Source organism: Bactrocera oleae, chromosome 5 (genome assembly GCF_042242935.1).
Source record: "Bactrocera oleae isolate idBacOlea1 chromosome 5, idBacOlea1, whole genome shotgun sequence".
Lineage (NCBI taxonomy): Eukaryota > Metazoa > Arthropoda > Insecta > Diptera > Tephritidae > Bactrocera > Bactrocera oleae.
This window is the reverse complement of record NC_091539.1, coordinates 51,212,241-51,226,947: the sequence shown is the minus strand read 5'-3', so window position 1 is coordinate 51,226,947 and position 14,707 is coordinate 51,212,241. Positions and strand designations below refer to the sequence as shown.

The 14,707-nt window shown below is 30.6% G+C and overlaps 3 protein-coding genes across 5 annotated transcripts in view; 1 reads left to right on the top strand and 2 right to left on the bottom strand.

Moving 5' to 3' along the window:
• Positions 1-547: 547 nt before the first annotated feature.
• On the bottom strand, positions 548-5,844 carry LOC106617149 (PXMP2/4 family protein 4). 3 transcript variants are annotated; one of them, XM_014234165.3, is made up of 5 exons: positions 5,754-5,844; positions 2,261-2,425; positions 2,052-2,185; positions 1,829-1,960; positions 548-1,043 (listed from the first exon to the last, which is right to left on the bottom strand). In XM_014234165.3, exons 2-5 carry the CDS (start codon positions 2,406-2,408, stop codon positions 780-782), a joined length of 678 nt encoding a protein of 225 aa, XP_014089640.2. In that variant the 5' UTR covers positions 2,409-2,425; positions 5,754-5,844; the 3' UTR covers positions 548-779. The 3 variants fall into 3 exon arrangements, with proteins under 3 accessions (XP_014089640.2, XP_014089641.2, XP_036220956.2); XM_014234166.3 differs by lacking the exon at positions 5,754-5,844 and adding an exon at positions 5,611-5,747; XM_036365063.2 differs by lacking the exon at positions 5,754-5,844 and adding an exon at positions 3,388-3,576.
• A 538-nt stretch (positions 5,845-6,382) lies between these two features.
• On the bottom strand, positions 6,383-7,105 carry LOC106617151 (uncharacterized). Its single transcript, XM_014234168.3, has one exon. The coding sequence runs from the start codon at positions 6,905-6,907 to the stop codon at positions 6,419-6,421; it is 489 nt and encodes a 162-aa protein (XP_014089643.2). The 5' UTR covers positions 6,908-7,105; the 3' UTR covers positions 6,383-6,418.
• mew (multiple edematous wings) overlaps positions 7,020-14,707 on the top strand; it is a 193,898-nt gene continuing 186,210 nt past the window's right edge. The window contains exon 1 of the mRNA XM_070109412.1: positions 7,020-7,075. The gene's annotated coding sequence lies outside the window, so the exon portion shown is untranslated. The remainder of the gene's footprint in view (positions 7,076-14,707) is intronic.

Genomic DNA, 14,707 nt, shown 5'->3' with positions numbered 1-14,707 from the left:
TATGGGATTTATACATTTCTGGTATAACCGAGTAACAATTAGAATAAAACAAATACAAATAATTCCGTTAAAGATTTGAGTATATGTATGTATATACTTTTTTAAGCTAATTATTTTTCATGGGCTTTAGTGCAATTTCGAACAGGAAAAGGAAGATTCGTATATAATCATTATCTTGTATACAAAAAACGATCACTCGGCTGTTGTGTGATATATTTCATTTCACAGCAAGCACGTGAACGGTAACACGGCATGTGCTCTCTTCAGGCTCACGAACTCTCAATGCTGGCTCTCACTGTTTCCGAAATAATGTCGATGGTTATAGAGTTAGTTTACGATGACTAATCAGCGGAGCTGTGGCTCATATTCATTCAAATCATTACACCGTAGCAGTCGACCACGAAAACTCTTCTTCATCTTTAATGGCTCAACTTACAAACTATAAATTAAAACTACAGGTGTTGTATAAAGAAAATCTGTTTTGCTGAAATAAATAATTTATTTATTATATATTTTAGATACAGTTTCTTAATAACAGGTAACAATATTATGATCTTCAAAATAAATGCACGTTTATTTAGTTATTTATTTGTACAATGCATTTAAATTCGTCTAAATGGGTGTCGGCATCGTAATACTTATAGTACGCATAAAATTAGCTAACAACATATTTTTTCAATATTATACAATAATATCAATTGAACTAGTTTTTAATCACATATTGGTTTTTCTATTCCCTTTGCAGATATGCATATAACGCATACATACATAAAATGTAATTAAAGCGCAAATGCACGTTTGACTTTTAACACTAAGCTCTCATTAGTTGTTGCCGACATTGTTTGTGTCAACGGTGGTTGCTGTGAAAGCTTCTGCTCGTTGATGGGTCTTTCTGTTTCATCTTCATCTACATTTTTTGTATGCATATAAGCTAGAAATGTTGTCCAAGCTAAACTGCAGATACTAACAAAAACGACACGATGTTGTTCAGGTACCATCGAGAAATTTATTGTCTGAATAACAGGCCAGATGCAAATGCCAACCTGCAGAAAAAAAGGATACAAGAAACGGTATCAAATTAAGCTAAATATGTATGTTTAAGGGTTATATCCACTTGTGAGTTTAAAAAAACAAGGTTTTTTTGGATATACATATATCGAATGTACATATATTTGAAAATATTTTTCAAACGATTTAGGTTATTCCGGAAAATAGTTTCGGATAAATGATTAGTAGATAGTATTTGTAAGAATTTGTGTGATGAGTATAATCGGCTCCCAAAAATTAAACGCATTTTTCACCAAATGCTGTTTTCAGCACCGGTGAGCAAAATTTTCTCCGAAACAGTTGCAGTGATCTTGAAATTTTCATACGGCCTTCTTAGATATATTAGAAGATCGATTTTTGTTAATAATTTCGATTTTTTAATCCACTATGAAGCGTAAATATGTATATTCACATAAAAGGAATTTTTTTGGGAAGCCACCATTTTGTCAAAAACGACTAGTCTTTCTATTATTAACTGTATTCAGCTATCGTTATAATTAACTTTTTTAGATTTTGGATTCGTGATAATTTTAAGCAGAAAAATATTCCTCACCACCAGAAATCTGTTTTGAGAGGTCTACCTGGAGATCGGTTACGACTTTAAGGGGATCCAAAATTTTTCAAAATGAATCATCGATTATTAGAGTATATTAAATTCTGTAAATGTATATTCATTTATTTATCTATACATTTAAATACTTTTTTTAAAAAATTACCAAAAAATGCGTTTTTTCTGCTTGAAAGTGGATATAAACCCTTAAGTATATATGTATGTACATACCTCGAATGCTTTTGGGAATTTATCTTTGACCTCCTGCACAGCTTCTTCGACGCTACGTCCTTCCAATAAGCTCATAATAAAGAAGAAGCTAGTACCAGCGAATGGGCCATATGAGATCTGTTCGACGGCAGCCTGTTATAAGCAAAATATATTTATAAAATTCAAAAATAAGGCATATACTAAAGGTCTAAATAAAAATGTAAAAGCTAAGTTGAGTACATACTTTTGTAATGCCAACTCGTAAATTCATTTGTGGCCACATAACAGAGCTTAGACGCACCCAACCATATAATGTAGGCGCCACATATAGCGCACCGAACACACCGTAACGCAAACAACGCATCCAATCGTAGGTTTCTTTATGGAAATTCAATTAATTATTTATTTATTTATTATTATTACTTTTTCATTTTATGTTTATGTTTTACTTACTGAGATCTCTACCCTCCATTGTTTGTTGTATGAGACTGCTTGTGGGCCATATTACGGCATAAGAAATGACACCTCTTGCCAATGGATGTGCATTCGCAAAAGCGCGCCATTGTGATTTTAGGAACGTTAGGGTAAATGTTGCGACCATTTTTATTATAAATTACGCTAAAAAATAAAATATATAAATATTTAAAAATTATTTTCAAACATTTAAGTGTTGAAGTAACTTAAATATAAGTGTAATATTATTACTAGTGCTCTTGACATAATTGTGTCGGCGCCTAAATGTAGGCAATTGGCTTTCAGAATATGTGCGTAAAAATGAGCAAAGACTTGTGATTCATTGCAAATTTATGGAAATATACACGAATTCGAAAATTCATATGACATTTAAGTTATGCAAACAATAACAACATATATATAGCTGGAATTTATTAGAAATTTTTAAGCGTTGTTGTACCATTTAATAGATGAAAAAATTGCGTGTGGGAAAATATAGTTTTTTGTGATTAAGTACATACTTTATTTATCTACGAGTATGCACTTATCTTAACTATAATATGCAATCGCATTCATATTTTATTGTATTATTTTACCTTTAAAAATATCATTCTAAAATTTTAAGTGCATATTTCAAATATTTTTTGAGTTACAGGTTTTTAAAGTATAGCCGTTCAGCTCAATAAGTTTATCTTTAAACGCTTTATTCTTAAAACGAAATTTTTCAAATTTGCTTGACCGATTACTGGAAGACTAATGATCCGATCAGTATCAAATTTTTTCTGCATATTTTGTATATAGTTCTCCATACAATGGCCGATCTGATTTAAAATAAAATTTTGACATGATAAAAACAACAAAAATTTTAGGTAAAAGTCAACTTTTTTTCAAAACGCCGTGAACTTTTTTTTTTGACTGTAGGTCACACGGGGAAGGACTGATTCACTGCAGTGGTGGAAATATTGGATTTTAGCGCCGTCAGAGATCGCGTCTAAAAATTTTTAATTTTTTTCTTCTAAATTTTTACTATACATTCGTAAAATATCTCAAATATCGCCTTTTTTTAGGTTGCTTAGAATTTGCCCATTAAAATATATATTTGATTATTAGAGGATGATCATACTTACATATTATAAAATTTTACACCGATTATTATAATATGCCCCACTTCAAATTAACCACTTATACAAGTTAACCACTTGTATATTAAATTCAACACGCGCCAACTTACAGCCGGGGGAAAGCGAAACTTAATTTGTTTCGGGAAATGTACTTGTGGTTAGAAACACTTGCGAATATGTACAATATTATACGTATGTACATATATGTACATACATACATACAAGTATATGTGTATAAAAACATAATACAACTGAGAGAGGTAAATCACATCTGTGAGAGACATTGAACTTGGCATTCGAAAGCTTTTATTTCGTTGTATATACTTAAGTGAGGCACAAACTTCCACCTAGACGCTATGGGGAAAAATATATATGTATATACATAAGTATATAAGAATATACATAAGTATAGTTGTATGCAGGTAATGTAAACAAAAGCTGTCTGAAATAGTTTGGATCAGCAAATAGTAATGACCGCATGAATTTGTAGAGCGATTCTTTATGAAAATATTAAAAAAAAAATCGGAAGTTATTAGTTTTATCAGTGAGTATTTTATTAATTAATTGTTATTGATTTAATTAATTATTATTGCATTAATTGTTATTACAACGAATTTTATTGCAACTACATACGAAACATTTATATGGCTTCTTCATCAATTCTGTCTCGTTTGTTCACTGCACAATATTACATATGTTGCAAATAATGCATTAAAACATAATGGAATTACTATTTGAATTAATATTTTTATTTTTTATTCCCAAAAACGGGATTCGAAAAAAAAATAAAAGAAAAATTTACATTTTTTGAATATTAATTTGTAAACATTTAATTTTTAATCCTAATCCTTTAATCCGGACTGACAAAAAATATTTATTTCACAATATTTTAATACAAATCTCTATTTAAAATTTGCTTCTTTTGAGCCAATACAAGCATGTCAACCCTTAATCCAATTTTCCATACATTTCTTCTAAGCTTCGTCTGGGAAGGCCTTCAGTGCCTTTATTGAATTTTAATTATTTCGATTTTGGTTCATTTGTGGAGTGCCATTCGCTGGATTGTTGCATAGTTTGTCGTCATATTCAGAAATCTGCGTCTTGTCACCAGTAATTTATTGTTTGATAAATGTAGAGTCCTCAGCTACATTGTCAAGCATCTCTTTGCGTTATCTGCTCGACGTGGTTTTTACAAAATATTCAGGTCTTTTGTTAAGAGTCTTGTATTGTCATGGAGCGTGACATAACATTAAACAAAATCTCCATGAGAGATGTTGAAAACAACTGCTATCGCTAACACGTCGATTTTTAATCACTGTTTCTATAACTGTTTTGATGTTATCGTCATTAACAGAGGTGCAAGGACGACTCCCTTGAGACAAGTTTTCTGGAACTTCACGATTCTTACTTAATGTTTTGTATCTCTCAAATACTTGTATTCGTCTTAAAGAAGACTCCCCAAAAGACTGTGAAACATAAATTTAGGTTGTACCAATCTAGGGAAAAAATTTTCATTGATTTGTTTTGCACACGCAGTATAAATGGATCAGCCCGAGTCATATTAGATTAGGTGGTAGTTTTGCGGTTTCAATAATGCTCTATCATTGCACAATCAGTCGCTGTTTATGATATCGCTGATTAAGACTTCGTCACAAGACTTCATATCCAAACTACACACTTATGTACTAATATGCCTACAGATACACAAACATACGTGTATACATATTTGTATGTATGATGTAAATCTTGTTTTGTCTGATATAATTACATTTTTATTTGTCACAACCATTTTTAAAACTTTTATTTTATGGCAATTCTGTTCAAATATCATGCAATTTCAACTGTTTGTTTAGAAATGACAATAGCGGAAGGAATATAAAAGAAAAACAAATATAATTTCTAAATAACAAATCATTCACACGCGAGCAATTTCAAGTAATAAGTCAGCATTATTATATAGAACGCAAGAAAAGCACTCAAACCAACTGATTTACATAATATTCGCGTGACAAACGCGCACACACACAGCCCACAACACTTGATCTCTACGGTTGATGGCGAGTGACGCCGCTACGCACCAGTTGACGCACACATTCAATTGCCGTCTCCGCGTCATTGCACATCGTCAAAGCATGGGAAATCACACCACAAGCATTTCAACTACCCTCTCAAACGTTTACATATGCACCATGGTCGCGAACTATAGACTTTTCATAAATCAATTCTTACATTGCTATTTTTGGAAAGTGTCCAGCTTGGTTACTGTCGAGGTTTTACACATGCTATACTAAGCAATCTCTAATCAGACATTGCACAGCAATTCACTTTCCTAACACTAGTTATTTTTACAATAAGAATAAGTTATATTTTACCCGACACAGCACATTCCACAACTGCTCAACACCCGCATTAGTTTATTACTGAGAGAATTATTCTCGAAAGTGGATGTATTTTAGCAAAATTGTTCGCAATAATTCATTGATAAACGTGGGAGATTGCTACGAGCATATATGTAAGTGTGTGTATATTTTTAGTTAATGAGAGAAACGCTCACAAATGCTGAGAAAGCTCACCTCCCAAAAAGCATTTTTATATTATTTACTATAGAAAAATATAAGGAAATAAATAATTATTTTTAACCAAAGGACTTGTACCCCTTTGTGTTGGCTATACTGCGAGAGATATATTGTTATTAAAAATTTGAGGCGTTAATTTCATGTCTTTCCGCTGCTAAAATTCGCCTTAAAAAATAAACTTGTGCAAAATTTTATTTCAGAAATATTGTGCAATAAAATTGATGCAATATTAAGCCAATTGAATTAACTAAATTTTCATGTTGACAACTGTAGTAAATAAAGCACAACACAATTTGACAGCCACTGCATATTTCACATCCGTCATTCAATAAGAGAAAAGTCAGTTGCAAGCGCCTAAAATTGTGATATCCGCGTTTATGTGTGTTTATTCCGTCGCAAAACAATTAAATTCGGTAAATCGGTGATTAAGTGGTGTTTAACGATGTGAAAATTAAAGTTTATTAGTATTTCTGTGTTGTTATATGTTTGACATTAAGAATTGAATCGAATTGCTGCTTAAATACAAAATTCTGATATTCCTTTGCTGCATCGGCACACACCAGCGGCTGGCGTGGATTATCTGCATAGCATTTCATCAGCTTGTGCTCCAATTTCTTTAGGGTTTTGCTGTGAACTTCGGAAAAGCGTACGGGCTTGCCAAGCATGGCTTCCAATTTCTCCAAAGTTTTTACATATTGTGCTTCCTGCAATTCGTTTGATTTCATCGCCAACAAGCCGGCCTCTTTGTCTTTGCCCTTGAAGAAGCCACAGGTGCAGCAGCGTGCACAATGTATGGGTTCTTCTTTTGTTGGTGCCGGCACTGCAACTTCGGCGATTTGTTGTTTGGCGCTTTCCAGGCGATTTATAACGCTTGGTGTGACGTGTATAGCGTTGGCACGCACTGGATTAATGATGTGCGCTGTCTGCGGCGTGGAATTTCCTGCACCCATTGGTAAGTGGATAATTTGTTGCAATAAGTTAGATGTTCTTGTTTATGAAATACTGCTTACGGTTGTATGAAAATTGCAAATTATATTTTGTTACAGGTTTTTCGAAATTTTCAAATTAGCTTGATTTTATCAAAATTGACAATCGGATTTTTTGACACTTAACAGCAGGTGAGTACACTGAGATAAATCTTTGTGTTTATTAGAATTAAGAATATTTTTTTTTTCTGTTTATTGGTATGAATACAAATTTATAAATTTAAGATATTTATTTTTAATTTTTGCGTTGTCTAAGTTTAGTAAAACACTAGGCACACAAACAATTTAATTTTCTTTTCTCTTCATCTTTTAAAATCGGGTTGATAACAGTAATGCAAATTTTTCAATTAAAAAATTTTGGATTAAAACCCAGATTTATTGGGCTTAGGAATTAGATTTTTAATTTTAGACCGATTTTGTGATCAATTTTTTATTTTTTTAAACCGGCATTTTAATTAAAAATTAATTTTTAATTCGGTATTTAGGATAAGAAACTTAAAAATTATTTGTAATTAAGATTTTCGGGGCAAAAAATAATGCAAATATTAATTTAATGATATTTTTAAAACATTATTTGCAACTCTGGTTGATATACCGTTACAGTTGTGTTTATAATAACAGCAGTGCTAGTTAGGAAAAAACTTAGAGGGTTTTAAACATAAATTATGAAAATAAGCCCTACACCTGTCACTCAGATTGATTACCACACTTACTTTTTTTGAGTCGGTATTTTTCGGAAAACATGTTAGATGATATCACCACTTTTGATGAGTTTTAAGTCAGTCGATTGTTGTATCTAATAATAATCTCGTATATACCACCACCGAACCACTATTTACACATTTTATATGATTATTCCCAAAAAGCAATTAACCTTCGGAGAGCTAATATTCGGGGCCTTCTATGTCTATGTTCTTTTAGACCATATCTTTTTAGTTGCTTTTGCAATTTAAGGCAACTTGGCCCCACTTTCTAGGAACACCCAATAATTCTTGCTCGTTTGTTTTTTACATTTGTTAAACAATTTATTAAATATCTAAATTTTTCGGATAGTACTTTCTTCTGAACAAATCAACAAAACAAAAGTTAGCTTCGGTTGCATCGAAGCAATAATAACCTTCACAGGTGCATTTATTATAGCACAAAAGGGTATACAAAATTGCTATTTTGATTTTGAACGGTCATTTTGTAAGACAGCTGTATGCTATAGTGATCCACTTTGAATAATAGGTTCTGAGACTGTAGCGTTGTATTGGAAAATAACCTACATAGTATCTCAAATTTCATAATAATACCTAGTTTGTCAAATAAAAAGGGTTTTCTACAAAGCCTTGAATTCTATTGGTCAGTTTGTATGAAAGCTATGTGCTATAGCTGTCTGATCTGTGCAATAGGTTCGAAGAGTGTTGCGTTATCTTAGATAATTAAATGTGACAAATTTCAGCAAGATTATTTCTTTTTTAATTATTAAAATTAAAATTAAAAAGTTTTCTATACAAGGGCTTGAGTTTGATCGTTCAGTTTGTATGGCGGCTACATTTCACAGTGAGCACTATTGTTCCGCATTCGGCGATTCCAAGAAATTAGTTGGGGCTTGGAGAGAAAAGAACATGTGCGAAATTTCAGATCGATATCTCAAACACTAAGGGTCTAGTGCGCATATATACAGACGGACAGACGAACATGGATAAAGCGACTCAGCTCGCCACGCTGATCATTTATATTTATTTTATGGGGTCTGCCCTCAGGGCGTTACAAAACTTAGTGGCAAACTTAAGATACCCTGTTTAGGGTATAAAAAGGTTAACCAACATAACCGTACGGTGACTTTAAGGAACTCAAACGAATACTAATACTGTTTTTATATATCGCTAAATTATGCCAAGCAACTTTCAACTCGAACTGCTATTTATATGCACGCAACTGTATATGTTTATAGAGGTATCTAAGCATTTATACCGTTATGCTGTTAAAAAGGACAGTTAATCATAACAGACAATGCTAACATTCGCTGCTAAGTAAACCTATTTTAACATTTTCTGTTAAGTTATCACATTTCGATTCAAACATGTCGCATGCAACATGCAACCTTGGCAATCGCACAATTCGGTATGCACGAACGAAAATTGTAGATTTTCCTCAGTTGTATTTTGTGAAACGCCGGTAATAGAGGGGTTCGCGCATTCGCGTCGTTTTTGTGTGTTAAAACGAAGTATGTTTTTATAAGTATTATTAACAAGAATACAAATTTAAGTGAGTGTTTCCAAACGCGTCTGAACGTAACGAGTTAAAGTTTATAACGAAATTCGAATAAGAAACGTATTTATATTGAAATTGTTTTTAAATACATAATTTGCTGTTTTCAATGTTGAAAATGGTGCCTTCTAATTGTGCGTATTGAAACGAATAAGAGCAACGATAAACTATAAGCGAATAAATTTACACATTTATTGAAAATATATATAATATACATTTATGTTTGTATATAACGAAGTGTTTGAAATAAAGCGCTAGCGTGGCATAGATTATAATAAATTAAGTAAGAATTAAAAATACACAGGTGTAAGTAATCGCAAAGTTGTTGTTGGTGTGTGTTTTTATTATACAACAAGTGGTAAAAAAGTGTAGTTGCTTTAGCGGTATTTTTTTTATTGGTATGCAGGTACATGCATGCTCTTGTATAAGTGTTATTGTTTGTTTACAAGTTCGCCTATTTTTTTCGTCAGTATGTATGTACAAGTATGTACATACGAAGTTAAAATACGTGTAGACTATCAATGCCGACGTCGATAAGAATTCAATAGTGTGACTATTAGCAAACTACTTGTTTGTATGTGAAATTGTGGAAATATATTAGTGCTAGAAAAATTTTGTACACATGTATATGATATATGTATGTGTGTATAGGGCTTGTTAATTTATAAAGTACTATCTGCTGCATTTTTGTTTTGCGGTGACGAATTATATCTGCTTTTTTTATGTGCATACATACATATGTATGTATATGTGTGCATCATATTTATAGGTAATAAGCGCTCTTACCGGTGAAATCTAATAGGCTGATAAGAATCGCGGGTGAAACTTTTGCTTGCTAATTAAGTTTATGTGCGAGAGAAGTAATATCTAAAATAAATAATAGTAAATGAAATTGAATTTCTTGGCTTACTGTAGTTAATTTGCAGAAATTAAAAAAGCAATCAGTTTTGGTAAATATAAAGCAAAACGTGAACATGTACGAGATTTAATAAAATAAGATCATAATAATGATTATAAATAAAAAAATGATATATAAATTTGATAATTTTTTAATTAAGAAAAATTAATTTATTGAAGATAATGAAATGAAATAAAACACAATTAAAATGAGATGAACCCAATTAAATCTTGTTAAAAAAACAATAAAAAAAAAGTTACCAAATTAAATTTATTAAAAATTAATAACAACATTTCCAAAAAAAAAACACAATAACCGAATACTTCAGAGCTAAAGGGAATTAAAATTACAAATTAAATTTATACAAAAATTTAATAATAATAATTAATTTCTTAAGTAATTTGCAGTAATCTTGAATGATTTTTTAATTTTTATAACTGTTAATTGGCACAAATAAAAAGGTGAGATTAGGTTTAAATAAATATGAAGGAAAGGTCAATATATACATACATACATGTACGTACGTACGAGTATGAGTGTAACAAATTTAAAATTAGATTAAATAAATAATATAATATAACAAAAGTGTGGATTTACACAGATATGTATCCCAGTTTATAATTATAAAAAAAATTTAATTAAAAAAAAATTAAACAATTTGACTACAAAATAAAAATTGAAAAAAATGACTAAAGAAAACTTTATTAAAATAAAATAAAGAAAATTAAATGAAAAAAATAAAATAAAAGAGCAAAAAAATTGATTACTGTAATTAAATTAAACTAAATAAAAAAATTAATTAAAATAAAATAAGTTTAACTGAAATAAAATAAAACTTAAAGTATTTACCAAATTAATATTATTAAATTTGATATTAAATTATTATTTTTATTTCATTATTAAAAAAAATATAATTAATTATTACAAAAATTAAGTACATATTATTTAATTTTTTATTTATTAAATTTTTTGAAAAATTAATTAATGTTAATTATTAAATTTTTCTTAAAAAATTAAATATTATATATTTAATTAAATTGACATAATCTGTTAGCAAAGAATACGCAACTGCAATATACGAATTGAACTTATCATTTAAATTATTTAAAAAACTAATTCTTTATTAAATGAAAACAAGAAATTATGAAACCAAATTAAATAAAAAATTAAAAATACTTCGTGAATGTTTAAAAATAAATCTTCTTTACATTAAATAAAATAACAACATAAGGTGAATACAAATTTTATAAAATAAATTAACAACAATATTTCAATTAAAAAATTTTAATAAATAAAAGAAAAAACCATAAATAAAAAAAAAATGATAACAATGAACAAAATAGAAAAAAATTTAAAATTACTTCAAATTAAACGAAATTCAAATAATTTGATTAAATGTATATGTATTTAAGTTATGTTGCTATTATTGCTAGTTATTGCAAACTACACCAAAGAAATAATTATTAAAATAATTTCATAGAAAAGTAAGCTTTCAAACTAATAAAAAAAAGTAAACAAAAAAATGGATAATATAAAATGTTATAGTATAAATCTTTCAATTTATTCAATAAAAATTAACATATTTAAAATTAATTAATAATATTATTTCATTGCAAATTATAATTCATTAAAAATATTTAAAAAATATCTGGAAAAGTAAGAACCAAAAACATCGAAATTATACGAAAATGAATTAAATATTAATGTATAAAATACAAACAAAATGACAAAAAAAGTTATATGATTTTATTAAACTCAAATTAACATAATAAGCTTAAATCCACATACTAAAATACTAAAATTAATATACGAATAACAAATCAATACAAATTTCCTCAAGTCACTATGTAAAACATGTGCACAAACAGAGCAATCTCAGCAACAAAGCAAAGCTAAACAAACAATAATTGTGCATAGTATAGGTAATGAAAATAAATAACAACAAAAAAATACGGCGAAGAGTGCAAAACAGCGACACTACCTGTTGCTCAGCTCTATGTTTCTTACACGCATACATACTTATGTATAAACATACATACATACATGTCTGCCAAGGTTAACTGTTCAGCATTGCTGCACATCCAAAGCCACACCAATGTGGTAGTGCTACGAAATGACTGGAGAGACCTGCTTGCTAGTGTATTTGGGTATGGCTTGAATACGGCTCTAGCGTAGCACCGCTTAGAATGCAATGCGTAACCAACAATGTGGCACCACTACAACGTGTTTTGCTCTTCAAGCATGCAAAGCTATGTATGCAGCACACGAGTGTGTCAGAGATTCCAATGTGCTACTCAACGTTACGCTTGCTGTAGCCGTGCGCAGGTAGGGTGCAATAACAATTGGACTATATACACAGAGAATATTCAAAATGCAAATACGCGTGCATAATAAAAGTTGCGCGAATTGTTTGATTTTGATTAGCGCACTTATCTGTCAGGATTTTTAGCTTGCACAACTTAATGTTCGATTAATGAATCTGCTCTAAAAAGCTACATGTGCACATTTTGCACATCAGATCCAGCATATTATCCACAATTCCAATTCCAACTTCAAGTCAAATCAATTTTACACTTGTAGCATGGCATAACAGCGCGCTCAGCAGAAAAATTCGCGTACAAGAGGAGCCTAGCCAAAGCGTGTATGGAACATGTAACGAAAAAGGATGTGAAAATAACGCAATAAAAAAAGCAAATACCAAAAAAAATAATAATAATAATAAAAGCGTAAAAATATTTGAAGCGGCAAGGTATATTGAAGCCACGAAAGCAGCAGTAAGATAAACTAAGCTAAAAATAAAAAAATAAATAAAGCATTTCGTTTTGAACAACGAAAAAGCGGAAAAGATGTCGAAAAAACGCTAACAACGTGACTGCTGACCGGTTTTTAAAGCGTCTAGTTGTCTTTTTTGTTTTGTAGAAGCTGTAGAATATGTTGTTGATGTTTTGTTTTAGCCACAAACGCGGCTAATACTAATTTGATGACCTAGCTAGTGTTGGTATTTATTGTTTATTTTTCTGTTTCGCTTTAGCGTTGTTCTGACATTACTCGCTTTATGCTTTTTCCGTATTTTTTTATAAATAGTAAACAAATGTGAAGTAAAATAACAGAAAAGCAGTAATATTTTATTCTCTAATAATTTTAAAAAGCAAAAAAAAATAACACAAAAATCAATGAATAAAACAGAAAATAAAATTAAAAAACAACTATGGTAACTAAACTAACTAAATAAATTTGAAATATAAAATGAAATAATACAATTCTATATGAGGTTATTTTCAATTATTGAATATTGTTAGAATTAATTTGAAAAAATAAAATTAAAATAATAAACTCGTACATATTCCATCAGATTTATTAAAAATATATACGTATACATATCATCTTGTGTATTGTCATTTTTGGCAGCAACTGTAAAATAAAATATTTTCAAGCCTAGCTGATTCAATTATATAAGAACAGAGTATATTAAGTTCGCCACTAGGTGTGGCACACGTCCTTTTCTCCTAAAAAATCTGTTAATTTGTTGGAACTGCTGATCTCGGAACACAATAACATATGTATGTATATGTAGCTGTCATACAAACTGATCAATCAAAACCAAATCCTTGCATGGAAAACTGTTTTATTTGACTAGATATCTTCACCAAATTTGGCATGAATTGTTGCCCAAGGCAACGATACAATCTTCGGACATATTGTTCAGATCGGACCACTATAGCATATAGCTGTCATATAAACTGGCCTATCAAGATCAAGTTCTTATATGGAAACTTTTTCAGCCGAACTCAACTTTTTTTCTTCTTATTATACTCTCGCAACCTGTTGCTACAGAGTATAATAGTTTTGTTCACCTAACGGTTGTTTGTATCACCTAAAACTAATCGAGTTAGATATAGGGTTATATATATATAAATGATCAGGATGAAGAGACGAGTTGAAATCCGGGTGACTGTCTGTCCGTCCGTCTGTCCGTCCGTCCGTGCAAGCTCTAACTTGAGTAAAAATTGAGATATCTTTATGAAACTTGGTAGACATGTTTCATGGTACCGTGAGACGGTTGGTATTGCAGATGGGCGTAATCGGACCACTGCCACGCCCACAAAACGCCATTAATCAAAAACAAATAACTTGCCATAACTAAGCTCCGCAATAAGATACAAGACTGTTATTTGGTACACAGGATCACATTAGGGAGGGGCATCTGCAGTTAAAACTTTTTTTTAAAAGGTGGGCGTGGTCCCGCCTCTAATAGGTTTAATGTGCATATCTCCTAAACCGCTAATGCTATAATAACAAAGTTCACTAGAAGCAAATGTTTTTAGCACTTCTATTGACGGTGTGAAAATAGTTGAAATCGGGTGGCAACTCCGCCCACTCCCCATATAACGGTACTGTTAAAAACTACTAAAAGCGCGATAAATCAAGCACTAAACACGCCAGAGTCATTAAATTTTATCTCTGGGATGGTATGAGAGGACTTTATAGGAACCGCGTTCAAAATTAGACAGTGGGCGTGGCACAGCCCACTTTTAGGTGAAAACCCATATCTTGAGATCTGCTTAACCGATTTCAACCAAATTCGGTACATAACGTTTTTTTCATGTTTC

Bases quoted from the DNA above. Each gene is read 5' to 3' on its own strand.
- LOC106617149 (XM_014234165.3), bottom strand. From the start codon at position 2,408: ATGGTCGCAACATTTACCCTAACGTTCCTAAAATCACAATGGCGCGCT. The intron at 1,961-2,051 runs GTATGTACTCAA...TGCTTATAACAG, and splicing joins TACGAGTTGGCATTACAAAA to GCTGCCGTCGAACAGATCTC. The intron at 1,044-1,828 runs GTATGTACATAC...TTTTTTCTGCAG, and splicing joins AATTCCCAAAAGCATTCGAG to GTTGGCATTTGCATCTGGCC.
- LOC106617151 (XM_014234168.3), bottom strand. From the start codon at position 6,907: ATGGGTGCAGGAAATTCCACGCCGCAGACAGCGCACATCATTAATCCA.